At 39.9% G+C, this 15,310-nt stretch overlaps 1 protein-coding gene across 4 annotated transcripts; it reads right to left on the reverse strand.

The window, feature by feature from the left end:
- Nucleotides 1-3,189: 3,189 nt before the first annotated feature.
- mybphb (myosin binding protein Hb) lies at nucleotides 3,190-15,220 on the reverse strand. Of its 4 annotated transcripts, none has more exons than XR_798392.1 (13): nucleotides 14,966-15,219; nucleotides 12,454-12,482; nucleotides 12,104-12,236; nucleotides 11,319-11,486; nucleotides 7,835-7,923; nucleotides 7,396-7,591; nucleotides 6,810-6,949; nucleotides 6,553-6,712; nucleotides 5,663-5,799; nucleotides 4,522-4,708; nucleotides 4,340-4,393; nucleotides 3,644-3,675; nucleotides 3,190-3,491 (listed from the first exon to the last, which is right to left on the reverse strand). XR_798392.1 is itself a non-coding variant. In XM_010771674.1 (13 exons), the coding sequence occupies exons 1-11, from the start codon at nucleotides 15,162-15,164 to the stop codon at nucleotides 4,362-4,364; spliced, it is 1,503 nt and encodes a 500-aa protein (XP_010769976.1). In that variant the 5' UTR covers nucleotides 15,165-15,220; the 3' UTR covers nucleotides 3,190-3,491; nucleotides 3,644-3,675. The 4 variants fall into 4 exon arrangements, 1 of the variants encoding a protein (XP_010769976.1); XR_798391.1 differs by having other exon boundaries at nucleotides 12,104-12,238; nucleotides 12,423-12,482; XM_010771674.1 differs by having other exon boundaries at nucleotides 4,362-4,393; nucleotides 12,104-12,238; nucleotides 12,423-12,482; nucleotides 14,966-15,220.
- Nucleotides 15,221-15,310: the final 90 nt, after the last annotated feature.

The following is a 15,310-nucleotide window of genomic DNA, read 5'->3' on the forward strand; positions in this document are numbered from 1 at the left end:
TCATTCTGCATCTGAAATCAATAGACTACCCGAGTCACTGGACAGATGGGGAGAGCCGCATCACACTGCAGGTTTCTCCGGGGAAATCCATACGGTATGTGGCTGGTTTGTGGGAATCACTGTTTACCTCAGCTATAGAGTAACATATAATCATCTCAAAATGTGAAAACAATTCCTTAAACTTTGCATAACAGTATCACATCCTCACACAACCTTTACTGCACAAGCCCAAGCAAATGAAAAGTGTCCTGCAGCTGATTTAGCAGCGCAACATTTGTTAATGAAAAGCAATGACAGGGCAGCAGGGAGAGTGCCAGTTTCACCATTACACTTATTAAACCTTCCGGGAATGTTGCCAAAATCTCTGCAGCAAATAGCAGCCAGACTCCCTTCAAGAAGGACACAGCATTTCATTGCGTTACCCTTGACATAACACAGGCAGGCTGTGCTCAGTGCATTACCAACGATTAGACCACCACATGAGTCAGAGATGCTGCATCACTGAAGCATCCTGCCTCTTCATGAACGTTCCATCCCGCTGTGCTCATTAGCTTCCCGCTCAAGGGGGGAGTGGTGATAGAAAAGTTTTGGTGGGATCCAATTCAGCCAGAGGATATTTTGAGATTGCCTTGTGCTGGACTTAATAGCAATAAATGACACAAAAACACAGATAATTCAGGATAGAGAAGATAATATGCGAGCCTGAAGCAACTTTCATAAAGGTGAACCAGGAAGACTAATGAGTTTCAATTATAAAATGTAAACAAAATAGTTAACATAACAAATGACAGTAATAAAGAAATACTAGCTGCTCTGGGGATGCTAACATGCTAATGGCTGCTCTTGCTTAGCATCACAAATTGTCTAACATAACGTTTCTGCCTTCTGGACCTTTGTCAGTAGTGTTAGTAGAATTATCACAATCTTAAATAGATTATAAACTACTCCAACCACTATGTGTGATCAGTGTGGCACAATTATCATATCCCTCAAAAATTAACAGAATAAGACAGGACCAATATTTATCTGTGCCTTGTAGACAAAAAGAAGATCAACAAGTGTATTGTGACAGATCTACTTTTCCCAAGACGCAAAGCATGAATCTGAGATAGTTTGCTGTGCAAAAATCTCCTCTGAAAAACAAGTGTGTTGACAGGATAGCCTTAATTGCTAATTAGCACTAAACACAAAGTAAACTACAGCGGATGGGGAAATCATATTTTTTTCATAAACATACGTATTGGCTGCATACAATGGATGACGATTCAGATGATATCCTGCGGGGAAAATGATCAATGTAAGTGTATAGGATTTTATGACAATCAGTGTACTAGCTGTTAGCTTGCTAGCCAAAAACCAAGTTCGCTAAGTCCATGAACATCTGCGTAATTCATCGAATACTTTAGTCTGGAACTGTGGTGGACAAACCCAGCAACAAATAAACATTGCGGGCACTTGCATATTTCATATATCTGCTCAAATACAACTCCAAAAACAAAAATAAATAAAAAAGAAACCGAATTAATGAAAACCAAAGAAGAAGAAAATCAAAGTCAAGGCAACTGTAATACATGTATACAATTCAAAACAAATGCTGTATATTTCTTGAATAAAAAGCATTACGTTTCCTACATTATATTTCAGTAAAATAAATGATGGTTGTCATTAGAGGTTTGAAACTTTCTCAGTGCAGGACCTAAATTAGACAGAGTCTCTTGCTCCATGACCCTATTGCAGCAAGTCAGCATCCAGGGAGCACCATAACTAGGGCTGAGACCCATTATGGCTCCTAGCCCACAGGTTAAAGCAGAATGACACAAATTGGGCAAGTTTAAGGCTTACAATGGCAGAGATATTGTGTCAAAAGATCGTAAATCAAATGGAAAGTTAACCATGTTGATCCTCCTTTTCTTGTTTTGTAGAGGTAGAATCTTATTAATGTATTTTTAACAAAACTGCTCTTTCAATCTTCCCATTAACACAAGGCCTGTAGATGTCATTGTTCAGATGTAACACTAGAGGGCGCCACACTCAAATGGACTGTAAAGCTGGGTCACTCACCATGCAGCTCACCCTAGCTTTCTCTTTATATATACAGTCTATGCTTTCTCCACAGAACATCTAGGGGTGTACTCCTGAAAAACTTGATTTCTGCAACCAAAATCTAAACATGGTCGTGTGAGGGAGGGACACTTTGTTTTCTGATAAAACACTGATATTCAATTTCTTCCCCATTTTCCTTTGTGATTTCTAAATATATCTTTATGTTTTTCTAAGGGAACATAAAAGCACATTTTACCGGTCGTTCCTCAATTAACCATAGCGAGATGAAGGCTAATTTTGTCAGCCTATGTGTGAACCTGTGTTTCTTTAACCTGGATATCTCTGGCCTCCTGCCCTGCATCACTATGCCAGTAACTCCACGGCCAAATAGCTACAAGATCAGGATTATAGACTGGTATGAATATTATGGAAGTCCTGGCATACTGTGATGCACTCATGGGTCAGTACGAGCCAATTTAATAGAGAGCTGTCTCTAAACCTGGGTGCTGCCAAAGGGGCTACTCATGTTCAGCAGGAAACTGACTGTTACTTTAGGGATGTACTCAATTTTGAGATACAGTAGCTTTCTGCTCTAGAGCTGCCTGTCAGAAGCAGTGTTTAATGCATTTTATATAAAAGTAAACTATGAAAGTATTTATTTGCAACTCTACTAACTTCAAGAGGAGTTTACTTTAAACCCAAGTAAATATCAGTTTATTATTCACTTATTATTGGAGGATGTACTCGTTATAAATATTGTATTGTGTGCATGTGATTTTGCATGTTCAATGGATACATGGATGTCTTCTAGTTTGGTGCCAAATGACATAATTCTTTCTAAGGAATTTTAGGATGAATAGGGAATATATCAGAAATTACATATTATAAAGTGTTATCAAATTCTTGAACTTCAGCTTTAGCTAATTTAAATCAATATAAACCAAAACTACAATAATAATAACATTTATATAAATTAAATGCAAGATTGTAATTTCTTTTAAAGCATTTCATTCATTTATTATTAAAACTATTCATACAGTATGGTATTTAGAATAATTACTGTTATGTTAAGCACAATATCAAGTTGTATTGTTACCCTTTTCATGGAGATTTCTATTTAAAGAACACACTTTATTGAAAAAAAACAAAACCAGAAATAAAATTATTTATTGATATAAACACGTAGATGTTAAATGTAGTTGTTGTACACCTAGTTAGACTGACAAGAAGATCATTTACAGTAGTTACCGTAGACAGTATCGTTGGGGGGAAAGCAGACTGTGGACATGGATGTGGACTTAATAATGTAGAGAACGATGAAGGCATAAAGTGACACAATTGTTCATCATAACACAGGGTAACACTCGGCAAGAGGTCACAGGCAACAACCCTTCAATAGTGTGGTCACCGGCCATATATACATGTTCTTCCAGGAATCCAGCCCCTTCCTGTAAAATAAATTGTTCAAATCAACTGTTGATTACTTGGTGCATATGTATTGCTTGATTTGTATTTCAGCGTATTTCCATAAATGAACTGTAGTTTTAAGGGGCAAGACATTGTTCATGACAGTTCTAGAAAGGCTAAAAGTGTCACACACCTTATGCTGCAAAGGCCTCATTCCTTCTGCTCCTAATTGGGTGTGCAACAGATGAACAAATAACAACAACAGGTGTTAAAAAGGAGTCAACACTGTAACATACATAGACAGCAGAGAATCAGAATCACTTACAAAATAGAAGTAAATGTATTTTTTTATGTTTTAATCACTTTTAAAAATAGCTTTATCCAGCAATTGTTTTATCTTGGATAGTATACAACTACAACAATACACAGAATAAAGGTCCAAAAATGTTTAAACTGTTGGTGTAGAGGGAGTAACCTGCAGATAAACTGCTGTATCTCACTTTCTTAACTGCTGCTGCTGCTGCTGAGTCGAGGAAATGTGACTACAGTGAGCAAACTCGCTGAGTACACGAGGAGCCCTTACAGATTGAATTTATGGGAGCTACCTCTAGGACTCTTTAAGTGGCAGGAGCAACCTTTTCCAAGTTTAGTGCCCTCCATGTATGGAGGGTAAGTCGCGGTGAGAGCAGATGTCACCTCAAGACTCATATAGATCAACCTAACCAAAGCAGTTTAATGTTCTTGGGCTGTTATGGCCTTCAAAGGATTTCACAAATATTCATGCTGTGCAACTGAACATAATATAACTTTAGTAGAAACATATAATACAATAAGAGTTTATTATCATGTATATTTTAAAGGTTGGCCCTTTGATTTGATGATTTCTAACCTGTGAGAATGTGAATGTTTACTTATTGCTTCTCTGCATCTGGAACCGGGATCTCTGTTAAAAAAAGACATTAAATGTTAATACAAATACTGGTAAAGCAAATGCTTCAACTGAAAACATTTATTTTTGCATCCATTATTGGTTAAAAAATGTTGATGTATGTTTTTCTGATGTTGACTTACGTTTGACCTCCAGCTTGCAGCTGACAATGGCCTCTCCGTGAGTGTTCTTGGCTTTGCAGGTGTACACGCCACCGTCATAGTTACCAGGCTTACGGATCTCCAGAGAACAGATACCCTGGACGCAGATCTGCCTATACTTGGGGTCTTCTCCAATAATCATCTGGTTCTTCATCCAAATAACCTTGGGCTGTAGAAAAAAAAACAGACTTATGTGAGCAAAATGTGTTATCATTGCTTCAGTTCACAAATGAACAAGCAGTCATGTCGTTTCTAATTATAGTTGTGCTACATGGCTGGAAAAAAGCATTTTGATTGAAGTGGACACACAGCACACACCCAGTTTGGGAGTTTTAATGGCACTGACATGCTGACGACCGCCTGGGGCCCCATGAGGGAATGTTGACATGTGACCCTGCTGACCTGTCACACACTCCCCCCCTTCTCCTGCTGCTGATCATACTCTTCTCCTGCTTCAGGAGCAATACCTATTCTAGCCTTCTCATCAAGACTCATCTATGCTACCATGTTGTTGTTGAGCAGGTGGGATTAGGAGCCCAAACAGGAAGCGAGAGGCTCAGACAGAAAGGCTAACAAGGCCAGGATCCCACACATTCTCCACTCCAGCACACTGACAGCGAAGGATGAATGAGTGAGGGAAAATCTCAATACGCCCACTCACCACCTACATAATGGTTTTTCAGCTGCTGACAAGTGGCACCGTGGGTGTGAAGGAAACAGTGAGTTCAAGATTGTTCAGAAGTTTGAAGTCACAGCTGGGATAAATCACACATTATAACGTTTTTAGACCACCAGGTATCCAGGCAGTCATTTGTTTTCTATTAATCCCTCCATATAATATAATTAATTACAGAAAGCCTAAGCCCACTTCATTTATATTTGCCAAATTGATTTGGTAACATTGAATTCATAAGCCACGTCTTGGGAATTTTTAAGACAAACAAAGCAAGCAGAGGTAGTATATAGAGAACAATATCAGTTTTTTCAATTTCAAATATAACATTTGTAATAAGGACGTTTCATTAAATAAGTTGATCAGCAGAGTTCAACGGCTAAATGCTGGTGCTATTGTTGTGTAACTGTAGGTTGATAGTGGTCATAAAGAGTGTTACTGTGAACGTACCCTTGGCACCCCCCTGACGGAGCACAGCAGCTTGGTGCTGTAGCCGACGGTGGTGGCTCTGTCGTTCAGAGCCGTGGTGAACTTGGGCGGCTCGGTGAAGTCGCGCTCCTTGTACTCTGGAGGTTTGTAGTCAATACCTGGAGGGAAGGAGGAGAAACAGACATGAAGCATTAAATACACAAGGTCTGCCATTTTTAAACATGCTCATCTCAGGTAACAGTTCTGAGAAATATCCAAGCGTCTTCCCCCCCCCCCCCATTGGTATTTTTTTTTTAAAACGTCGGTAGCATAATTGCAATAGTGTGCGATAAGTCTGTAGAATTACATCCCTGTCAATTATAGATATATTGTTAAATTCTGTTATTATCAATCAAATGTGCATAGGAACCAAGCAACAATGATTTGATTCATGTATTAGAGAATTGACACACAAAAAACTGGAATCTTGTTTGATAATCGATTAATCGTTGTATTCACTTTAAAGAACACAAAATCAATCATTTCCAATATTTTCTGATCCAACCTAAAACAATATTTAAAAAATGTGCCCACATCTGAAACTATTTGGCTGAGTTAAAAGCCTACTAGCTATCAGATGAAGCATGTTAATGCAGCATAAGTGGTCCTAAAACGGTCAAAAACTAAATTGGAAGGCTAGGGTAGTATCAATGACATGATAACTGAAAGTCCCCTATTGGAAATGTCAATGAAAGTGAATAGTAATTTGTGTATCTGCCTTTAATTTAGACCCTCTACAAAATGAGGTTTTTCCCTGGCCTATGCCACACCACATCATCAAGTTTAATACAAATCAGGCCAACCAAACTGAACACACAACTCCTCAACAGTTGGGATGGGTGAATTCCATGAACAATGAAAGAGGAACTTACCAATCTTCACGATTGAGGATTCCTCCTTCGCAACTGTAGCCTCCTCGCTAATTCCACACTTGTTTTCAGAATACACTCTGAACTTGTAGGTGTTGCCCATGATGAGGTCAGAGATGGTGGCATTCAGTCTATGGTAATGATCCACGACAGTGAACCAGTCCTGTGGACACAGCAAGAGGAAGCATTCACTATCAATAATCACCACTTTATAATGACCTTGCACACACACTGCCAGTAAAAGAGAAAAGTGAACGTACTCCGGTCTTTTTGTCAGACTTCTGGACGGTGTAGCCTGTGATGTCTGTGTTTCCTTTGTCTGTGGGTGCGGTCCATTCCAGAGCAACATTGAAGCCCCAGGTATCTGCAACCTTCACACTGGCGGGGGGACCTGGCAGCTCTGGGAACAGCCAAAAAGCACGTTTTTTATATTTAATCTCACAAACTAAAACTGATTGGTAAACACGTGGAAAATGCTCTAAAAACAGACTTATCCGTTATAATTTGCTTAAAGCACTGATATTCATAAGCACTTAAAATCATTTTAATAATAATAACAAATTGTGAAGCATTTTTGAATTACTTATAACAAAGCCTTATAACTGCTTGCCACTTGCCTTCATTTATTGTTTTACAAATAATAGTTGCATTTTAGTAAAATATTTGTATAATGCTTTAAAACCAATATTATAATTAGAATGTGTTACTCTGTTAAAAGAAGTAATGAAATGATTGCAATATAGGCAGAATTCATCATTTTTAAGTTGTTTATAAGTCAATTAAAGAGGTCATTATTATTATTAATTGAAGTAGCAGCAGTTATGATGTATTATGATATTTGCTCACCAACAATCTGCAGGATGAGCTGAGCCTTGTCCTCGAAGTCGTCCACCTTCACACAAATCTCGTACACACCGGAGTCGTCCCTCTCGGACACGCGGATGAACAGGATGCTGTCCCTCTCCGTGCTGCGGATCATCACCCTCTTGGTGTCCAGGGGCAGCCCGTCCTTCGTCCAGGAGACCACGGGTTTGGGTTTGCCCTGGTTCAAAATCACAAAGGTTCAGGTCAGTCATCTGTACCCGTAGGTAGATTAGGTTTGCAATAAAGAGACAAAGTATCTATAGCATCTTTAAACAAGAAGCCCAGGCTGCAGCCCTTTGAAAACCACTACAACTTCAATTCAAAATCTAATAAATACATTAAAAAAGAATAAAATTAGGAGAACTGCTTTAGTTTTATTCACGACGCATTTAAAGGAAAAGCGCACTGATCTTCAGCTTACCGAGAAGGGGATGGTCAGGTTGATCTTCTCTCCAACTTGAGCGACGTATCTCTGCCTGAGGTAGCGCGGCAGGCGGACCTTGGGACGATCTACAAAGAAAAACAATGAATAGTTATTATAGTATCACTGGAGGATCCGTTCAAAAAGACACAATGAGCGTTAGGATCTGTTGAGAGATTTCTGGAGTGAACCAAAAGGACTTATTTTCTTTTGTGACCCACACACCTTAAAGAAATCAATAAACCTACTGAGCCGATCTAAGCCTGTTTTAGCCAGGGACTTTTCACTGGTGCCATCAGTGTGTCTCTGTGCTTTCACTGGTTGTAAAAGTAACCCTTTTTTAAAGTTCTTTATCTCTTAAGCTCTGTATCTGTCCACAGGGTGATGCAAACCTGTCATTTTTTATTCGCATGATAATTTAAAGGTGCGACACAAAATAGAAGACAAGTAAGAATAGATTATATGAAGGTCAATAAAAGGAGAAGCTGCACATAATGTTGAGGACAGGAGTGATGGACAGCGGAATAGTTCACTTTTGTGTATGTGTATGTTTGTATCCTTATGTGCTTTATTTTGTGCTTTTTATACGTTAAGCGTACTCGAGTTATTTTCATGTTGGTTTATATTGCAAAAATTAACAAAATAAATACTCTATTATTTTTAAATGCCTTAATTCTTTTTTTTTGTATTCACTATTCTTCAGTTGTTTTTTCCTTCTCAGTTTAGTGTAATGCAGTGGTTCTCAACTGGTCAGGCCTCCGGACCCACTTTTTCCTTTGACAATAAATCGCGACCCAAAATCTGAACCACTCAAATCTATTCAACAAAAAATCATGCTGTAATATATATACGCTTTTCAGCATACAATATTAATGAAAGTGAAGTACAGTGCATATATCCCTTATATCCCTTCACAGAAGTAAAGAATGCTTTTAAATAAATTTTAATGAGATGATGGAATCAAAGCTGAACTGTATAACATAAAAAGGCACACATGCTGAAAACCCCACCCCAGAAGGGGGGTCTGGGGTGTTTGTCCCCCAGGAGATTTTTAGGAATACTAACATATAAACTACGCATTCTGGTACACTTTGAGAAGAAAATAAATAAATGTATTACTTTGACATATTATACATACATATATCATTACCCGACATATTAATAATATTTAATGCCATTATTTGTTTTTCACTTTGTTCTGACATCTGAACTTGTCTGTGTGAATTGTGGGTAGGGTAGATAGCCCCCATTGTTCTGTGACCTGTCAATCATCAAACCGGGGGTCATATTTCCTTATGTGTTCATTTTTATCTGAAGTTGTACTGATGGATGTATAAAGGACTTCCGGCAACAATCTTGATTCTGATCAAAGGCCAGAAGACTCGAAAAAAAATCAGCAAAGATGTTTTATTGAGAAGATGATCACTACGTGACAGAAGTTTTCAAAACCGGTTATGGTCTCCGATACTTCCAGTCCAACGCATACTGCATGCACAGTGTTAGAAACTCGGTCCTTCAAAATAAAAGTTTGACTTTTTTATTTTTCTTCACTCACACATCTGTGACCCACTCGGAATGGGTCCGCGACACTGGTGTAATGTGTTGTCCTATATGCAAGATAACATGTAGAATTACCAAAAAGTTGATCTAACAAAGTACATTGAAATGTAAGAGGTGTAAATCTTCAGGTTGGGAATTAAAATAATTTCAAATATAAAGATGTAAGATAATATCAAAGATGTGATCTACCCTGGTGGCTCATCTCTATGTATCATCCTGTATTAAGCCCATTAAATCTTCATAAAATGAAAATCAAGAGGATAGTTAGCCAGAGTGACACTTGAAATGATACCAAAGCCCCCCCTGACTCATTTGTAAAAGTGATTTGGTGAGAAGCACCACCTGCTGAGTCCAGCATAGCAACAATTGTCCAGACTCTAAATAAAGAAAGCACACCTCGCCTCATGACGCACCACCGGGTACTTCAGTTACTCATATGAGAATTCATTAAAATCAGAAAATAATTAAGCAGGAAAGCTACTGATGTGTGAACATATCCTGGATCATAAATGATTTGGTTTAAAAAAGTAAAAGAGAGTGATGTGAAGCTAAAATGTTGATGCATATTAGAGCATGTAGTATACGGCATATTAGGAGTCTTATCACTTCATTAAGAGAGGCTTAACCTTAATGAACATTCTCCCTGTAAAGACCGTGGCATGTTGTTAAAATAAACATTGAATCTCTGGAGGTGTCATGAGATTTGGGTGTCACCTGAGAAGTGAGCTCCAAGTGAACCACCCACTGGAATTTAGCATCCCCCCCACCTGCTCGCGTCTCAGATCACTTGTCAGATCTGGCGGTGCAGCCTGACATTCCATCAGAGCCCTAACAGGGATCACAATGCAATGCAAAGCCCTTGTTACACAAACATCTGTGTTAATAAGCAGCGACATCCCAGCTATTCTTTTACAAAGCTTTGAGGTAATTTTGTCAGAAACCTTTCACGAGTGGTTGCAATACGTGGTGGCCCCCCAGTGAACATGGACGTTTGAAATATTGCCAGTCCGGCGGGATCATGTTTCTGTCCCTCCCTGCTCGGCTCTACATTACCCATAAGGATGATTTGGGAGTGGGCCAAACTAAGGCAGCTCGTCTTTTTAAAGCCCCCTGGGTCCCATCATCATTTTGACCACAAATCATTTTAGATATAACATCTATAATTAACACTTTGAAGTGTAGGGCTTTAGTAAAACCTCTCTATTTACAAGTAAGTAGTTATGGTTAGTAGGATCACTGTGTCTAGTCAAAGAGGAAACGTGAGAGAAGGCCACAGTTTTATTCCGTTAACCCTGCAGGTATGTACCAGCAAGACACGCACAGCTGAGAGAACACATAGCTGAGCTGCTTCAGTTTGACTACTGCACTTTACAGCCCCTCCCCCCCTGATAAAATGCTGTTAAGTTCAGAGCAGACCTGGGTCAAATAGTTTGTGTTTTATGCATTTAACTCTACAGAAGTAATAGACTATGCAGCGTGAGAAAGAAAGATTAATCCCATAAGATTACATGGAAATGATCATGTCTCTTAATGTAATAACCCCATTAACATTTTGAATACCCGTTTATTGGACTTCAAAAATAGAACTGTTTGTGATTCGATAGTGTGTAGAAGTTAGGATCCAGACTGATGACGTGCATGAGGCAAACATCTTGAGAGTAACATTTGAAAGAAATTCATAGAGAAATGGCCTAAAAACTACTTTTAAAGTGTTTATATTGCAAGTAAAGTATTTTTATTTTTAAAAAAAAATGTCTTTAAGCTTATTTTTTGATATGATAAATCTGTTCTGATGTGACACTTTAACGTAGGACATGCTTTTGGTCATAAAGAGGTCAATAACAGAGTAAGAAGTCATTGTTTGCACTGAAACATACACTCTGTTAGCACCACATTTTGAGATGTCTTTGTGAACACTTCTTACCAGCGACCTCCTTCACCAGCACGGCCTCTGGGAGGGAGAGGGAGGGGCTGCGGCCGCCGGCGTTCAGGGCCACCACACGGATCTTCAGACGGTCCCCGGTGGTCTGGTTCTTGATAATGTAGCGGCAGGACTTCTGCAGATCCTCATTGACAGCTTTCCAGTCCTCAGCTGAATTAAAGATAACACAAAACAAGCACACACTTACAGAGCTGCTGTATATCTCCTTATTATGGGAATTACACTGTTATCAGAAAGTGTGCGGATTGTTTGAACTGCAGGCAGCTTTGTAATTGATAGAGGGATTGTGCTCGACACAAATGGTCTTATATTATTAGACATGAAATTAGTGTTCTCTGTGTAAACAGAGTGCACAGCTAAATCAAGCTTGCATTGAAGGGCTGCTGATATGAGCCTAGTGCTGTAAGTCTAAAAACAGGAGCCTCAGCAGCTCCTGACATGCCTCCTTCCTTGTATGGAGAAGTTAGGAAGCTCGAGATGTAACTCTGCGACTGATACTTCTGTGACAGCTGCAACCGATACGGCTGGCCCGTTAAAACAGCAATTTAACATGTTCCTCAATGTGTGTTTAAAAAGGACTGAAATAGTATAGATGTAATGGTAGATATTTGTAGGATAATGATTGTAAGGAATAAATAAATTAGCTGTGCATATAAAAGCTTTCTGCAGGATTTAAAAGGTCAGCTGACTGACACTTTTGTCACAGGGTATTAATAATCCGACCCCTTTTGGGCACATGTCACTATTCAGTCAAAAGCATGACTTACTTCCGTCCTTGCAGACTTCAATGGTGTATCCGTCCAGGCCAGAGTTTCCGATCACCTCGGGCTGGCTCCACATGATAGTGACTGTAGTGTCATTCTTGTCCTCAATAAACAGATCCAGAGGGATGCTTGTGGGCTCTGCAAACCAAAAAACAGTCAATTATTCAACTGACATTTGCAGATATGCATAAAATCATTCACAAATCGAAGTTGAGATCCATAAGAGGGGCTCATTCAGTTATTGACTTTCACACTGTGATAAACAAAGAAGATGTGATTGAAGTGGAACCATACCGAGTCTCTTTTCTGTATAGATATTTACCTGGAGGAGGGGGAGGTGTTTCGGGTCTAACCTCTTCTGCAGGCGCTTCAGCAGCTTCAGCTAATATTAGATAGGCATTTGCATTATTATTGGCAGCATGTAATAAGCAGAACTCAGCTTCAGCATTAAATAAAGTCCAGTTATGTTACTCGTAGTTCTCTGCTTTACAATGCTAGCAAACAAATAGAGAAAGAAGCTTTTTCTCTTAGTGAGGAGTGAGTAGGAACATGTTCTGTTTTACCCTCAGCAGGTGCCTCGGCGTCAGCAGCGGGAGCACCTTCTTCTGCGGCAGGAGCGGCAGCAGCTATTATTAAATGTTAGATATTAATACTGAGAGCATTAAGCAGATGGGACATGTTGTAACAGATGATAATGTGTCTGTGCATCAGAGTGTCGTAAAGAAGTCAGTTAGTGCGGTTAGCCTTAACGTAACTCAAGATGTTTGTTGTGCCTCATGTCTTTTTTTTTACCATCAGCAAGGGCCTCAGCAGGGGCGGCGGCTGCCTCTGCAGCGGGCGCGCCAGCTAATATTAGAGGTTAGAGGATATCAGTATTAGATATTAGTGAAGTTAGCTTTACTGTTGGAGGGGGACAGATCAGGATTCATAAACTTATATAAAAGATGTCGGCTGTTTCACTCTTTTCTTTACCATCGGCGGGGGCCTGAGGGGCGGCTGCTGCTTCGTCTGTAGCGGGTGCAATAGCTGATAGTACAGGTTAGAGGAGCATTAGTTATTAGTTTCATTGTTGGAGGTTCAAGGTTAAATACCTATATCTGTGTTATTAAACTGCTTTTACCCTCAACCGGGGCCTCGGCGGCAGCAGCTGGAGCTTCTTCTGCGGCGGGCGCAGCGGTTGATATCAAACGTTAGAAGATATCGGTGTTAGATATTAGTGTACTTCACCGCTACTGTAGGAGCTTCATGGCTTAATACATATAAGATCTGCGTTAATACACTGATCTTATATAGTGTGCTTTACCATCAGCAGGGGCCACAGCAGCTGCTGGTGCTTTATTAAAGTTATTAAAGGTTATTAAAGGTTAGAGGTGCATTAGTTATTAGTGAAGTTAGGTTAAACTTTTAATACTTATTTAAGATATGTGTTAATAAACTTTTACACTCAGCGGCGGCTGGTTCTTCTGTAGCAGGTGTTGCAGAGGTTAGCAGATATTAGCATTAGACATTAGTGAAGTTAGCTTTTTATAAATATGCATTATAGTTGTTAATACACTGATTTTCTATCAGCAAGGGCTGTTTCCTAAAGCGGAAGCAGCAGCTGGTATTAGAGGTTAGAATTCATAAACATTCAATATAAGTACAGTTAGATTTTACTCCTAGAGATTCAAGTTTGAATACTTTTATAAGATCTGTGTTAATTCACTGATTTTACCCTCAGCAGGGGCCTCAGCGGGGGCTGCGGGCAGTTCTTATGCAGCGGGCGGAGCAGCTGATATTAGAGGTTAGGAGATATTAGAATTAGACATTATTGAACTTAGCTTTACCACAAGGGGTTTACATTTCATAATAATGCATTATATTTGTTAATACACTGATTTTCTATCAGCAAGGGCCGTTTCCTAAAGTGCAAGCAGCAGCTGGTATTAAAGGTTAGAATAAACAAGTATTCAATATTAGTACAGTTAGATTTTCCTGCTGGAGATTCAAGTTGTAACACCTTTATAACATCTGTGTTAATTCACTGATTTTACAATCAGCAGGGGCCTCAGCGGGGGCAGCGGCTGGTTCTTCTGCAGCGGGCGGAGCAGCTGATATTAGGGGTTAGAGGATATCAGTAGACATATAACGTTTTGAAAATATGAAAGGACATTTTCAAAATGTTATGAAAGAGGTTATATCTATGAAAATAAAAAGGAGTTAAAACAAGCAGAGATTGTTGGTGGTTACCATCAGAGGCTGGTTGATCAGCAGCAACAGGAGCTCATGGGTGAGAGCAGCACATATTAGAGGTTACATTTGAGAAACAGTAGTCACTTTTCTTTAATGTGAGGTGTTGATAATATGCATTATACATCAGTTCTGGAAAGGGAGCACAGCAACCAGTGCCTCCACCTTGACCACTCTTTTCTTTAATTTGGAATGTATGTATGTTTGTTTGGCATCAAGATGGAGCTTTCACTGAGGTATATCACCGCACATTGGCAACAAACTCCCAAGTTAATACAAGTTGACATTGGTTTTGCAAAAGTAGAGCAAAGCGCACCTTGAGCGCAAAAATCGTACGATTTTCAGTAACTTGAGAAAAAGTGATGTGAAGCAGGCGGATTATGCAGTTAACCATGCTTTTCCCTTTAATGTCGATGGCTACGACTCCTTACCCTGCCATGATAGAACTTTACACTTACTGAGCACAAACGCGTGTGCTCAAAGATAACTGCGTGCTTACCGTGAGGTGAACCGAATACCTTGGCTTTATTTGAAACTTTAAACAACTAGTGCAGAGTTTTATCCACTGTAAAGGTAAATAGTAATTGAATGTATTAATTGTAAGTCATGGCTCACGCGCTTCGCTCGGTGCATTACCTTCTGCCGGTGGAGGGGTGGGGGGTTTGGGCTCCTCAGCGGCGGCCTCAGCAGGTGCAGCCTCACCCTCAGCGGGGGCCGGGGCGGCTTCGGCTGGTGCTGCTTCTGCCGGGGCGGCCTCGGCGGCAGCGGGCTCCGCCGCCTCCTCCTTCTTGGCTGGCTTCGCCGCCTTCTTGATGGGGGCAGGCTTGGACGGCATTGTGGCGTTTGCGGCTAATTCCCAACTCCGTTAAGTCCTCCAAACTGGATCCAATGCCGACATTTGTGCAAAGGTGGCGGGCTTATAAAGGACCCGGCAGGTCGAAGCCCCGCCCACTATGAATTACATGTAACAGATACTGAGTG

This window comes from Notothenia coriiceps, unplaced genomic scaffold (genome assembly GCF_000735185.1).
Source record: "Notothenia coriiceps isolate Sejong01 unplaced genomic scaffold, NC01 NC01_scaffold00010302, whole genome shotgun sequence".
Lineage (NCBI taxonomy): Eukaryota > Metazoa > Chordata > Actinopteri > Perciformes > Nototheniidae > Notothenia > Notothenia coriiceps.

Coding starts and splice junctions, on each gene's coding strand:
- mybphb (XM_010771674.1), bottom strand. CDS start 15,164: ATGCCGTCCAAGCCTGCCCCCATCAAGAAGGCGGCGAAGCCAGCCAAG. Junction 6,950..7,395: donor GCTCATCCTGCAGATTGTTG/GTGAGCAAATAT, acceptor GGCTGTTCCCAG/AGCTGCCAGGTCCCCCCGCC. Junction 6,713..6,809: donor AGTCTGACAAAAAGACCGGA/GTACGTTCACTT, acceptor CTGTGTCCACAG/GACTGGTTCACTGTCGTGGA.